Below are 14,527 nucleotides of genomic sequence, written 5' to 3'. Positions count from 1 at the left end.
TATGAATGGCATCCAAAAATTGAAATGCGTAATCATTACAGTTGATTAACATCCAGTATTACTTTTGTACATTAGGACATTTAATACAATTTTATTGTACAACAAAATGTAGATAATAACTCTGCTTAATATGCCTTGTATAAATATATAATTTTGAACGTTAGTCACTATACAAAAATATATAATTCCGTCTAGTAAGGAGTGTTGTATCTAAGAGCATGTGTGGTTATGCTTTTATAAAAAAAAAATAAATAAATAAAAATGTTATTTGCTATCATATTGTGATAGAGCACTACTTGCACCCATATATTATGTTGAATTTAATTAAATACTTTAAAAAAAATTACATTTTTAAATTAGATTTTAATTAAAAAATCCACATAATTAAATATTTTTAATAATATTTATCATTTCAACATATTCTAACTAGTTATTCATCATTAACGGTGATAACTAGTTAAATTCAGCAAACACTTAGTTTTCTTTTATAAGAGCTTCCATGAATAGTAGTATTTTAGTTAAGTACAACTTAACAGAGAAACTAAAAAAATGTTTTGTTAAAATTCATTAAAAAAAAAAAAAAAAAAACTTCCTTATTTGCTGTTTATGCCAAACATCTTGACCTTGTCACATGTTTTCTTTCTCATTAGTTTTCCAAATCATTACTCTAGAACCAAAAAAATAAATAAAATAAATAAAAAATAAAAGCAGAAACAAACAGTGCAATAATAAAAAGTGAATCTAGGAGGAAATTGAAGAGTAAGAGCACGTGCCCACATCTGAGTTACAATAATATATGTACTATCCAAACTTCCCGTTGTTAAGATACGTTATAGAGTAGTCATATATATACTGAGAAGCTCATATTCATCCTCATGGGAGAGACAGAAATCAATTTCAAGTACTTAGATATATCATCATGATCAAAATACAAACTCTACTGTGTAAATACTGAAGAATTTGGATAAGACAAAGTGAACCTCATTATCTGCCTACAGTACAAAAACCATGCTAAAGAATCAATTCCTTGCCCTTGCCTCCTTATGATATTATACTTCCTATTCCACTGGTACCTACACCAGTTTTCAAGGTTGTGGGCCATCCCTCAATTTGGATGGTTGTAATATCAACATGTTGCCTACGTGGCAAAGTTTCAGGCCATTGATGTAACATAAGTCAATTTTACTCCATTGATATGTAAGTGGCATGTACCCTTCAAAGACGGGAACTATGAAACCAAAAGACGAATTAGTAACTACCCCTTAACTAGGTGTTGATAAGAATTTCCCTTTTTTATTTGAAGCAGTGGATTCAAACAACATTGTCTAGCAAAACTGTAATTTTTATGCTAATCGGTTGTTGTCAAAATAAAACAGAAAGTGTGTTGAAAGTGAAAAATGATTTAGCATAAAAAAACGTCTCTAATATCAAATACTATTTTAGTATTATTATTTTTTAAAATTAGATATTGATATAAATTCTCGGATCATATATAATTTAATAAATCTAGAATTAAACACATTGATCTCTGAATGGCTGTCTGCCAATTATTTGTGTATGGGAAACTGGAGAGACAATCAAAAGACTTATAGTCAAAACCGACTAGGTTATTTTTTTTTTCAGTCTGCCAATTATTTGTCGTTTTTTTTTTCCTCGTTTTAAGTTAATTGTCGTTCTTTTCTCCATTTAAGTTATGTTACTTTGTTCACCAGGGAAAAGATTGCGTCTCTTTTGCCGCAACGTCGTATTCAATTATATAAATAATAACTAAACATATTGGATCCTTTTTAACTTAGCTTCTCACTATTAAAAAAAAAAAAAAAAGACTCTGATTTTAATTTCCTTTTTATTTGATTTATGTATGCAATCAAATGGTGTGTGACAGGCAACAACTCGAATAAGAGGAACAAGGTCAGTTTTTTCGTTTAAAACTTTATTACATATTTGTAGTGTTTTTTTTTTTTAACTAAGACTCCCGCAAAACAACAGTCTCGTCCAATAGATGGTAAATTACTAATTGATTATCTTTGTCTCTTAAACCAAAATGGTTCAACGAAAATTGTTATATATTTGGTTCATGAAAAAAGACAATACGACTAAAATCAGTAATATTCTACTCGGACATATTAGACAATTTATGTTGAAATGGTAAGATAAAGAGGTGTTCATTTTCTACCATATTTATAGGATGTTGTTCTATAATGGGAAGTTATACATGTATGATGTGATATCATAAACTATTCATAATCAAATATGTATATACGATATATGTTTATTTTGTTGTTGTATATAATTACTTAAAATTATAGATTATTAAATTTATGTTGCATGTGATAATCATAAGAATACAAAATAATATGGTGTTCATATTATGTATAATTTCGTCGCCTAGTTAGGTGAATAGGAACTAATTAAGCACTAAATGCATTATATCATGCATGTCGTGACCAAAAAGAATTTAAGGGTATTTAATTTAAAATGGAACTAAATGGAAATTGATAGAAAAGCTATATCATAGCATATATATATATATATATATGTTTGTGTGTGTGTGTGTGTGTGTTATTACTAATTTACTATTTAATTTTGGGTTTATTTTTTTCTCCTTTTATATATAATTAGTAATAAAAATATAAGAGAATATTCCATGCTTCAAATGGATATGCTATTCTTTCAGAAACAAAAGATATACTATTTTTTCAGAAATAGAGAAAAAATAAACAAAATTAAACATAATAAAACATAACAAGTTATATATTAGATTATTTTTTGGTCGCGCTAAATATAAAAATTGAAAGTTTAAATAAAAAGATTTTATATCAAAAAAACCTAAATAGAAAAACTTTTAACTAAGGGGTCATAAATTAAATTTAATTCTATAATTAATTGGTTGGGTTGCTAATTCTTTTTATACATACATACATATATATATATATATATATATATATATATATGATGATGATGAATAACTATAGGTTGCTTATTCTTAATTGTCTGAAATTGTTGCAAAGAGATGTAGAGCTAGCTTGGTGGTGTGGTGTGGAAAGTAAATCAAAGAGGTCCCCACACGTGGGATGTGAAAGTAGAGAGAAAGAAAGGGAGACAATTAGGATAGAGAATAGGCTGCCAAAATGTTTGTTTTAGTGAAAGTGAGAAAGAGAAGGGCATGGCATAAAGGAAGCCCAGTCGGCGCACATCAACATCTTTTTACTCACTCTAAACACCAATAAAAATCCACTTTTCCATTCACTCTTCCCTGTTTTCGTTTTTGTTTTTTTGTATTTTATGTTTACTCTTTGTTTTCATAAAATCGCATATTCACTCATTTTTCTTGTGCATTGCTTTCAACAACAAGGACTCTGACCTCACTTTGATTATGATTTGCATATGCTTTGTTTCTAATTTGATGTGTTTGAATGTAGGTGAGGTATATTTTGGAAATCAATTTTTGCCTTATAAGATAAGGTAGGGTTTTAGGCATAGTATGGAACTCTGTATGCACCATGCGGTGTAATGGTGATAGAAAGTTATTATCAGTCAATATATATATATATATATATATATAGCAAGGTATCTTTCATTGGTGAGGGACCCATCATCACCGTGATTAAGATTTATCATTTTTTCTTCTACTATTTTATATTATTTAAAATATTTATTTGATCATCATCAAAAATATTGAAACTGATGCATTCTTGTCATTTTGATCTTGGTACATATGCAATCAATTCAAGTTGGTCAAGAAATCCAATTTTTTGAAGTACAAAAAGAGGATTTTTGCAGTACTCGTTTTAGAGAATAAATTTTCATCCTCACAAGTCAAAATGATCATTTTCTCTATGGTCCTCCTTCCTAGGTTCAAATCAAACATGCTCCTCTACAACACTGCCAAGCCAAATAAAATAAAACAATTCTTGTATCTTCATCTTATTAAATCAAAGAAATTTGTTTTTTTTTTTTTTTTGTCTTTTTATGTAGAATGTCAGTTAAGAAGAAGGAAAAAGTTTAGTGGTTATGTATATACTCCAGTTAACCAAATTTTAGGGACAATTTAGTTTCAGAGGTTGGACTTTAGAGGTCTAAATGCACGTAATTTTGTAGATCCAAGCGCTCTGAAATTTCAAAGGCCGACCACCTATATTTAAGAGAAAAATACAATTATATTGAGGTTGTATTAATTTTTGAGATCACTGTTTGTATGATTTTTTTTTTCAATTAGGTAAAAAAGCAAAAAAATAAATAAATAAATAAAAACGTTACATATATGAGCCCAGACTCATTAGGCCCAAAAACTAACCAGTAGTCCAGTTCTGAGTTTGGACTCATTCAGTAAACAAGCCCAAATCAACTCTAACTTGTAAAATCCCACTTTTACATACAAAAACACACACACACACACACACACACACATATTTATATATATATATATATATATATATATATATAATATTATATTATATATAATAATAATTATTATTATTCAATTACGATATATTAATTTTATAAAATTATGATATAATATAAAAAAATCAAACTGAAACAAAATAACTGACCGATCCTTATTTGATTGATTAGAATTATATATATATATATATATATATATATCTATAAAGAGAAAGAGAGAATAAAGGTGCCTTCTATGCTTTAATCATGATAAATATTTTTTTTGAAGAAATAATCAAAAAATATGTTTCTTAATAAAAGTCCATGTACTGAATTGGCACGGTGCATCTTGTGCACTCCAAAATAGTTTAATGTCATACAGGTTGTACCAAACTCATATAGGAATTCAAAGTTTTTCTAAAATTGACCATACAACTTGGACGGCCCTAGTCAGCAGTCAGCATACTCTAATAATCACGTCACTTTAATATTTACAAAATTTATTTGAAAAAAAGAAAAAGAAAAAATAAAAATATGAATGTTGAAAGAGTCACTTGTTAACTTGTCATCTTGCAAACTGGACAGCAAAAATAAAAGGTTAAAATAGAGAATTGGATAATTTTTTATTTTTTATTTTTTTAATTATGTTTTTGTAGGAAGCTTACAATCATGCTGATGTGTCAGATCATGATGTTGATCCATTAATCCATTCTACCTTATCATATTGTTTAATTACCTCAATATTTACCAAGAATAATATTGTTCAATTACCCTATACAGGACCATAGTATCCAAGATTATATACATATATATATATGGAAAAATTTCTAGTACTCTCTTATAGTTCATCCAATTAAGCAAATAAAGTAAAGGGTGCGTGGAGGAGTAATCGTAGACTGGAAGTAAAAAGAAGAAAAAAATTAAAGAAGACGAAGAGAAATATAGGTTACTGGATTTCTAAGATGTACTTTAAAATTCAATTAATGGCTTCCCAATACTCAAATTTGATGGTGAGTCTTCCTTCGAGGAAACCGATACTCAAAATCTTCTCCAATTGAAATAAATAAAAATAATAAAATCCAATAAAATAATTTAAATATCAAAATCCATAAGCATTATTTGATTTTAATCTTGCTCTTTTCTTAAATGGCTGGCTATGAAGTTTTGGCATATCACGTCATTAAACAAAAGTTGTTAAAAGGCCTTTTTTTTTACATGGACAAATTGTCTTTACTTGTAGCAAGATTTTTTGGAGGAGGACTCGCCGCTCAGTACAACAGGAGTATTAGAAATTTTTCCATATATATAAAAGGAAGTGTTCTATATGTATGTATTAAATAAAATTTGACCAATTTTCTTGTCCGAGGGTGAATGGATGATTATCATTATCCTTAATTAAACAATTAGGTGAAACAACCATACATACATTAGATTAAACCCATTTAACAGTTTTCATCAAAAAAAAAAATTTAAACCCATTTAACATTTACAAGTTAGGATGATTTGTCCCAAAAAAAAAAAAAGTTTGTCAAAGAAAAAAAAACCAATTTCATCATTGATTTTACCCTTCACCCAAATTGTGAACACGTTCATAAAAAGTCAGCTGATGTTGAGATTTATTTCAACAATTTTTAGAGGTGAACAAACAATTAATTAATTAATTAATTAACCAGGCCTCTGTCTCTGTATATATGTATATAAGTTGGCAAAGACTACTAGGTGGGCCCATAAAAGGGCGAGCATTCGGTCCTTTTGATTTTCAAGGGCTTGTTGAACAATAATTTGGACCTACCGTTGTTTTGAATTCTGATTCCAGGAAGATACAGACATTGTGAACATATTAGATTTTTTGTGAAAAACAACTACAAATTTATTTTTATTAAGAAAACTAATTAATGAATTGGGAATGTACAAAGTAGCAGGAGTACTAGCACAGCACTCACGTTGTTGTCATTGAAACATTGACGTCCTTCTTCATCCATTTGTCCAACGTTGTTTTCTTCTTCTTCTTCTTTTTCTTTCTACTTATTATTATTATTATTATTATTATTGTATAATTAATAATTTTTCTTATAAAGTTTTTATACATAAACTTAAGCAGAAACACAAAAATTATATAGTTAGCCGTCTTCAATAGTAAGCACTGGTATCATCTTAAAAGAGACATGGTCAAAGCAAAAAAGTACTTTCAAAGAACAAAAAATTTTGAAATCCAAACAGAAACGCGTTTCCATGGCCGTCTTCGATCCAAAAAGAAGCAGTTCATTTAATAACTACTACTTCACTAACAGACATTTGGTATGGTAGATATTTCTTAAAAACTTCTCTTTTTGTGTTAAATAACTAGATGGGTTACCATCATTTTATTCCTTTTGAACTACTCCCCCAAATTCTCTATGTACTTCCTATCATCTTAATTTCAACCATAGACTACTAGGACCTATGTGTGTGTGTGTGTGTGTGTGTATATATAGAAAGATATTAGTATATTACTAATTTATTTAGCGCCTTTTTTTTTTTTTTTTTGGGATTCGGTAATTGGTGTTTAGTAATTTAATGAAGGTGGTTTTGATCAATTAACTAATCAGGTTTTAGCAATATCTTTCATAGATGAAGGAAGAAAAAGGGAGAATTTGCTCAAAACCTATAGATATAATAATCATGCATATACAAATCAAAGAACCATTTTAATTCGTTAAATATCTCAACTTGCATCATACATACCGAACTTAGGAAATTCGGTTCAAAACTTACATATCAACGCGGTTATACATTGCATAAATATATATATATATATATATATATATTCATCCAATTCATCCCTTTTACTTTCGAGAGATATGTTCACATTTTGAAAACCAAGTAGCTAAAAATTTACTTTATTAATGTTTCTCATGAACTAGGACAGAATACGACTTGGGAAAATTTGAGTTTATTCATATCAGTAGAAGAATGTGAACAGGAAAATCTATAGTCCAAAAGTAGAGTGACATGGAATTTAAGCTAAACCTTGGTACAATAAGTAAATAAATATACCCTCTAATTCATTATGAACTAAATTATGAAGCACATATAGAAAGTCCTATAAAGAGTAAATACAATAATTTTATAGAATGGGTATATAAAGAAAAATATTGACAAGTAACAAACGCGTTATCCCTCTTGCGAAACCTACATACAATCGAGCTACAAAGAGCAAACAAAATTAATCAAAAGTGAGAGAAAGAGAGTTTGAAAAATATAAATAGTATATATTATATATAAATATATAAAATAAAGCCTAAATGGAATGGATGGAACAAGTAGAGAGCCGGCTAAATGAAAAAGTCTAAATAATAAAACGCCAAAACTGTGGCTCTTTCTAATCTTCTTTAATATACAAATCCACTAAACCCCACAATGTGATTGCCAATGTCTTTTAATTGTCTCTTTCTCATCACACCCTTCATACCTTTCCTGCTTTCTTCATAAAACCCTACTTTTTCCTCCTACCCTTTCTCTCTCTCTCTCTCTCTCTCTCTCCCCCCCAAAATATTCTCCATCTTCCATCTATTACTCCCCCCCCCCCCCAAACACACACACAAACACACAAAAAAAAAAAAAAATCACCATCTTCCATCTCTCTCTCTCTCTCTCTCTCTCTCTCTCAATTAAGACAACTAATGGATTCAGGGAAACAACAACAAGGAAGCTCCGACAGTACTTCAAGTGAAGAAAACGAATATCGGTCGGAAAAACAAGTCAAAGACCTCAAACGGTGCTACGAGTGCACATTTTGCAAGAGAGGCTTCACGAACGCACAGGCTTTGGGAGGACATATGAACATCCATAGGAAAGATCGGGCTGCTGCTAATAAAGCAAAACATCAAACAGGTTCTTCGACTTCGAGTCACGGCCAGATTAATAGTGAAGATCAATCATTATCCATGGCTGCACCTAGGTACTACCCGGCTATGGAGTCGGCAAACAGGAATAGTTATTATCCTCACATGTATTTTGAGTCATCTGGGTCTGCTGGTGCTAGTAATTTTCCTTATAATAATTCTTATTATTCCATTGATGATGGAGGTCATTCTTTTATCGGTTCTTCGAGGTCGAGCTCGAGTCAGACTGCTGCTGCTGCTGCTTTGACGATGAACGAAGAACTTATGGGTGCAAATTTGAGCTTGAGAATCGATTCGGCGATTTGGGAAGATAATGAAGTGAGGAGGGGTGTGAGGAATGGTGATGAAGTTGATTTGGAGCTTCGACTTGGCCATGATTGATTTACATTTGGGCTTATTCATATTGTTTGGGTTCCATACATATCAAAACTATATATATATATATACATATTGTACAGAGAGAAAGAGACTCTTAAGCATAATATCAAATATTATGGATTTAGATTAAAGAAGTAGAAAGAAAGGAAGGACCGTTTGTAATTGATTGAAGAAGAATTGGCTGCCGAATACTTAGAGCTTCTTGAGGTAATTAAGTGTTAGATTCTCCTTTTCTTTTATTATTATAGTATATTAGGAAAATTATAAGGCCTTCAATGCCATTTTATGAGCTCTGAGCGGAACTTGTCTTCTGATCTTTCTTTTTTTTTTTTTTTTTTTTTCCCCTCTCTCTTATTAACTCAAGAAATACATAATACGTTTATAGGATTTCGTTTTGTACATGTTTTGCTTTTATATCTGTCTTTCCTTCCTTCTTTTTAAGTAATGCATACCCAAATTATACTAATTATTGAAGAGAACTAGTTGGAAAAGCTCTTATATATTGTTATGAAGAAACTGTTAGTGTTGCTTTTTCTTTTTTTGGGCTTATGCTAACTAATATTCTTCATGATCTAATTGTACAGAAATTACTACTTAATTAGCCTTCTTAGCGTTTCTTTCAAAGAAGAAACTTACTGGCAAAGTTACATTCTTTAACCTTGCTCCTTGCAATTTTTCACGGCTTGAAAAGTTAACTGACATATGATCGACTTTATTAATATTTGCACTATACGCTAGCTACATATAAAATGTATAACACATGGAATAATGCCGGAAGTAGAAGGTATGCATGAGGGTGAGCTAGCACAGAAATTGTCAACAACTTTGTTGTGTTGTAATTTGAATTCATTGTTTATGTATATGGGTAAATTTCATTTACACTTTTTAGATTTTACCATAATATTATTTAGACCCATTTTTAGAAAATCCATCAATATTAGCCTCTTTTTAATTTTCTATATTTATCAAAATAGACTCATCTGTTAATTGTAATCATTAGAAACCAAAGAAAAGTTAAAAATTAATATTTTATGATTGAACAATACAGTAAAAATATAATTTAATTTTTAACTGTTAAAATTAATTGATAAAAACTGATACATATTAATAGATAAATCTCTTTTGGTATGTTTATTAAACTAAAGGGAGGTGAGTGATGATTTTCCAAAAGCGTAAAGTGTAAATGATATTATGAAAAAAACCTGAAAGATGTAAATGAAATTAACCCTCATATGTAAATATATATATATATATATATATATGCATAACAAGTTTTTGAAAGCACATTATGGTATAGCAAGGTATCTCCTTCCTTTTCTCTATTTTGTATTAGATGTTTATATATTTGATAATATGAAGTATTTCATATCTGAATATAGATTATGGAGTCAATTTACCTCATGAAATTCTATATTATATATATATAGATATATATGGATATGATACATATACATTGTTGAACCATGAAGTAGCTTCTATATTGGTAAGTTAAATTTACTTTGAATTATGAAGTGCAATTTTAAGAGTTTCATGTGATAAGTGGAAGGGGAACGAAGAAGGGGAGATAGAAGAAGCGAAAAATCTGTTTTGTTGTCTCATATATTTGGTGGAAGGGGTTGGGTAAATGGGTATAATATGTTAGAGTAATTATATATAGAAATAATTTCTTTATGATTATATATAGTTTTTCTTATTTGTTTTACTAATACTAGGTATAATGAAAATTATTGACATTAATAATATATAGTACATTTCTTTCTTCCAATACAACAGGTAGGATTAGTAATTCTAAAAAAAAATCCTACTTTTTTTTTTTCTGCAACTTAATTAAAAAATAATATTTATACCAAATCTCTGCTTGAAACAAGGAAGGTGGAGATTAATTTTTAATCTAACTCGCATAGGTGTATATATATATATATAGATATATTATAATTAATAAGCTCATAAATACTTTGTTAGCTTTCAAATTTTGAATGTTAACTTTATCATAAACATATCCTCAAGGAAGTTGATTCTCTCTTTCGTGTTATATTGTAATGACTCTGTGTACTATATACCGAGAGAGCATTCATCACTCCATGTAGTCCATGTGCACCTACTGACCAGTCTCTTCCAACACTAATTAAAGCTTTAGACAGGAAAAGTCTTCCCCTTGGGAAGCAAGGAAACAGACGTACAGGCTATGGTTTCCCTCTATTTCAACAAATTAAAACCTTTTAGCCCCCTTTATTTACTTCTATTTGCATTGAGGGGGTGAATATGAACTAAAAGGTGTCTTGTTAATTGATAGCTTTATTAGAAACAATATTAGTTCTTAAAAGCGCAAATCATTCACGACTTTTATCCCCAGTTTAATTTCGAGTTTGCAATCCATGCATTAAGAAAACTAAAAAGAGAGCAGAAAGATGAAGTAATTACAAAAGTTACTTCTAGAACATATATTAGCTTCTTATTTTCTTGTTGTATGTCTCTTTGTTACTCTATAATTTTTCTTTTAACTTAATGGTTCGAACTAGTTAAAATACCTTCTTTAAATTTTATTTTATTTTTCCATTTTCACCCATGAATTCAAATAGAAAGCCATTATTATGGATAATAAAAATTTTGTAGAGTGTGCTAACATAAATCTTATATATTAGCCAGATATAAATATCATAGCCAAAATCCATGGGATAAAAATTTAAGATTTACCATGATGGTGGAAATATGTGGTGCTTAGCTCAAGCAAATGAAATAATGGTTACCTGGTTTGACGGGGTGCCGGCCAAAAAAATTAAAAGATAAATAAAAGAAAAACTAGATAGTCCTTAGTTAATTAAAGGGATGCCAACTAGGAAAGAATGGATGGTCTTTAATTAAAGGGGCCAAAAATGGATATTAAAAGGTGAAATTTTAGAATCTGTATATAATTGTCACTTGTCAGTGGAAGAAAACTGTCAGAGCAAAATTAATCTTTAATATTTTGCCACAATCAAGAAATCAAGCTGAGCAGACAACCTCAACGGGGGTTCTTGAAGAAAAAACTATGGAAAATCAAGTAATTCTGTTTGAAGAATGAAAAAAATTTCCATGCTAATGAGGTTGCTAAGTACTGTATGTACCAATTTTTTTTTTTTTTTTTTATTTAAGCTCTTGGGGATTCAAAGTCAGTTAAATTGGTATTTAACCGGCGTATATAGTTCAAAGTATGGATATCTATATGCATATTTATGTTAAGCGTTTATGTATATCTATATGTATATGTATGTTGAGCGTTTGTTGTACCAAAATATTTGATAAATATTTTTCAGCAAATCATTTTTTTCTTTTTTCTTTTTTCTTTTTTTTTCCCTGATTTGAAATCATTTGCTTTTGATTGTACATATTCAAAGACTCACTAGATATTCCGACACACAACTTCAAAGCATAAAGAAAATTTAGAGTGGCTAGTGCTGTAGAACATTAATTTATAGGGGAATTTGGCCCCATGTCCTCTTTAGAAGGATTATAACAATATATACCCTTGCATTGGTGAACTTTTTTGTTTTGCCCTTTAATATCTATTACACCCTTAAAAAAATTTTAAAAGATCTGGATGTCCTTTATTTTAGATCTAATACAAGGTTACCTTCTCGCTTGTGGTTATTTCTTCTTTGTTGCTTTAGAAATACTTGAATGGTAGATCGGAAGAATTTGGGTCTATAGCAAATGGGGGTTTTGTTTTGATTCTACTAGGATTTGTGGGTGTTTTTAAGTTTTTGACGTTGCTCACCAAGGTTTCTTTTGAAAAATTTGCATTGAAGAGGTCGGAGAAGCAATTGAATGTTCTCTTTGGGGCTTTGGGAGCCATAGCTAGGAATATGGTTTGCTTCCTCATTAGTCCTTTGGTTCTGGATATCAATTTTGGTCCACTTGATGGTTTTGGTAGATCTTCAATTGCTGTTTTAATGGGTTTCTTAGTTGGTTTTCTATTTATGCTTGCAACGAAGAGTTTATCTCTTTACAGGTAAGAAATAAAAATAAAGATTGCATACAAAACTCAGAAGATGTAAAAGTATTGCAGTTTGATCTGATTATTGTAAAGCTGCCTCATCTTTTTAGAGAAAGCAAAAACAAAAAACTCAAAAGATGTACAAATATTGCAGTTCGAATCTAATTACTATGTAAATCACAAGGACACTATTCAATCTATACATATGTGAAACAACACAATTTGAATAGAATCATCCTGTGTAGGCAGACTAGATTCATTTTACATCAAAACCGGATGCTTGTGCAAGATCTGACAACTCTTGTTCACCACTCAAAACCTGCAAGAAACACCCATCTTTGATGAGAAATGGATGAATTTCAAAGGGTGAGAAAATAAAATGTCGGGAGGGGAGAAACTCCAATGGCAATTTCATCTTGTCCAAATTGAGTAATCAGTAAAATCCAATGGATGAATTTTAACGCTTTCTCACCTGCCCATTTATCACCCATGTTGGGAAACCTTCAATTCCACCATCTGCGCATGCCTTTAAAATTTTGGTTCCTTTCTTATAACCATCAGGGAAGCATTCAAAATAATTCAACAGTTTTGCCACCTCACTTCCAAACATTTGCATTCAGTGTCACCATGCAAATACCATAATGTAGCAAGGAATTCATTTTTTGAAAACAAAATGCACAAAAGATGATCAATGTGAATACAATTACCAATTTTTCAATTTTATTAACCTCATGGTTCAAATCAGCTTCTAAAACAAAAGTTACAGAGTGCAGAGTTGCCTATTTTTGTTCTAGGTAGTGTGAACACCAGAAAGCCCCATACATTTTAACACCAATTGATTGCAGATGCTTTGCAAGAGAAAGAGCAAAAGGACTTGATGGTGATGTTATCTCAGTTGTAAAATATGGCAGTTTAATTTCAGCCAGGTTGACCAAGAAATGAAAAAGGGAAATAAGTCATTGAAAATGTCTTATACATTATAACCATATTTAAATTTATAATTTAAAACATTAATGACAGCATAGCAATCACCAATTTTCTCTAATCTGTTAGCATTCTTGTACAGTTTACATTTCTATTATCTATGTTGTTTTATTTCAGTTGAAATTTATAAAACTTTTTAAAATAAAAAATTGGGCTCTTGACATCTTAAGATTAGGGAAAACAGGAAAAGCAATGTTATGAGCGGACAGAGTTGAATAGCCTGCCATTATGCTAGCTTCAAGTCACACCCTAATGAATAAAGTAACCAAACCCCTATATTGCATATTCAAATAGAAAAAAATCACTGAGCAGAGAGAGAGAGAGAGAGAGAGCAATTAGCTTGAGGGCATGGGTTGTGAAGAGCTACATGATGAATTGAGAGCAAGAACCACCAAACTAACTATAAACAGCTGTAAACCCACCACTTTCTGTATCTGTTGCAACCTAAAATCCTATAATACAAACATCAAAGGAGTACATAGTTATTTTTACTATGACATAAACGCTTTGTTCTGTAAGTTTTTGGTAAATACAAAGATAAGAAAACATGAATACACCGAACAAATAGTTTACCTTTTGAGTGATGAAAAATAAGCTGAATGATAGGAGAGCAGATAATAGACAGTAAGAGCATGACGCTCCCGTAAATTCAGTGCTTAAAATATATAGGAAATACACACTTGAAGCAGCCATGGAGGTCGTAGTTCATACACTACTCCAGATAATAGGGTTGTATGTAATAGCTATATCCTACATATTCTTTTCTGTTTTTGTAATTTTTGTGTCTTTTTATAAGGAAATTTTAAGTAATCAACTTGGAGCTTGCCTTTTTTATGAATGTCTTCTTCTTACTTTTTCTGCCTTTTATGTAAAGTCCTTCACACGGTGCTAACTTAAACATTCAGGATCTGTTTTGTTATTACAG

The 14,527-nt window shown here is 30.1% G+C and overlaps 2 protein-coding genes across 2 annotated transcripts; one reads left to right on the top strand and one right to left on the bottom strand.

The window, feature by feature from the left end:
* Positions 1–7,987: 7,987 nt before the first annotated feature.
* Positions 7,988–8,984, top strand: LOC107422968 (transcriptional regulator SUPERMAN). Its single transcript, XM_016032472.4, has one exon. It carries the CDS (start codon positions 8,046–8,048, stop codon positions 8,646–8,648), a length of 603 nt encoding a protein of 200 aa, XP_015887958.3. The 5' UTR covers positions 7,988–8,045; the 3' UTR covers positions 8,649–8,984.
* A 3,890-nt stretch (positions 8,985–12,874) lies between these two features.
* LOC107422967 (thiol-disulfide oxidoreductase LTO1) lies at positions 12,875–14,298 on the bottom strand (the record flags this gene model as incomplete). Its single annotated transcript, XM_048476924.2, has 5 exons — positions 12,875–12,937; positions 13,091–13,232; positions 13,402–13,548; positions 13,945–14,054; positions 14,176–14,298. Coding segments are annotated over 5 exons (585 nt in total), but the record flags the coding sequence as incomplete, so codon positions are not given.
* Positions 14,299–14,527: the final 229 nt, after the last annotated feature.

Source organism: Ziziphus jujuba, chromosome 3 (genome assembly GCF_031755915.1).
Source record: "Ziziphus jujuba cultivar Dongzao chromosome 3, ASM3175591v1".
In the NCBI taxonomy this organism is placed as follows: Eukaryota; Viridiplantae; Streptophyta; class Magnoliopsida; order Rosales; family Rhamnaceae; genus Ziziphus; species Ziziphus jujuba.
The sequence above is the reverse complement of the archived record's forward strand: the minus strand, read 5'-3'. Positions and strand labels throughout refer to the sequence as shown.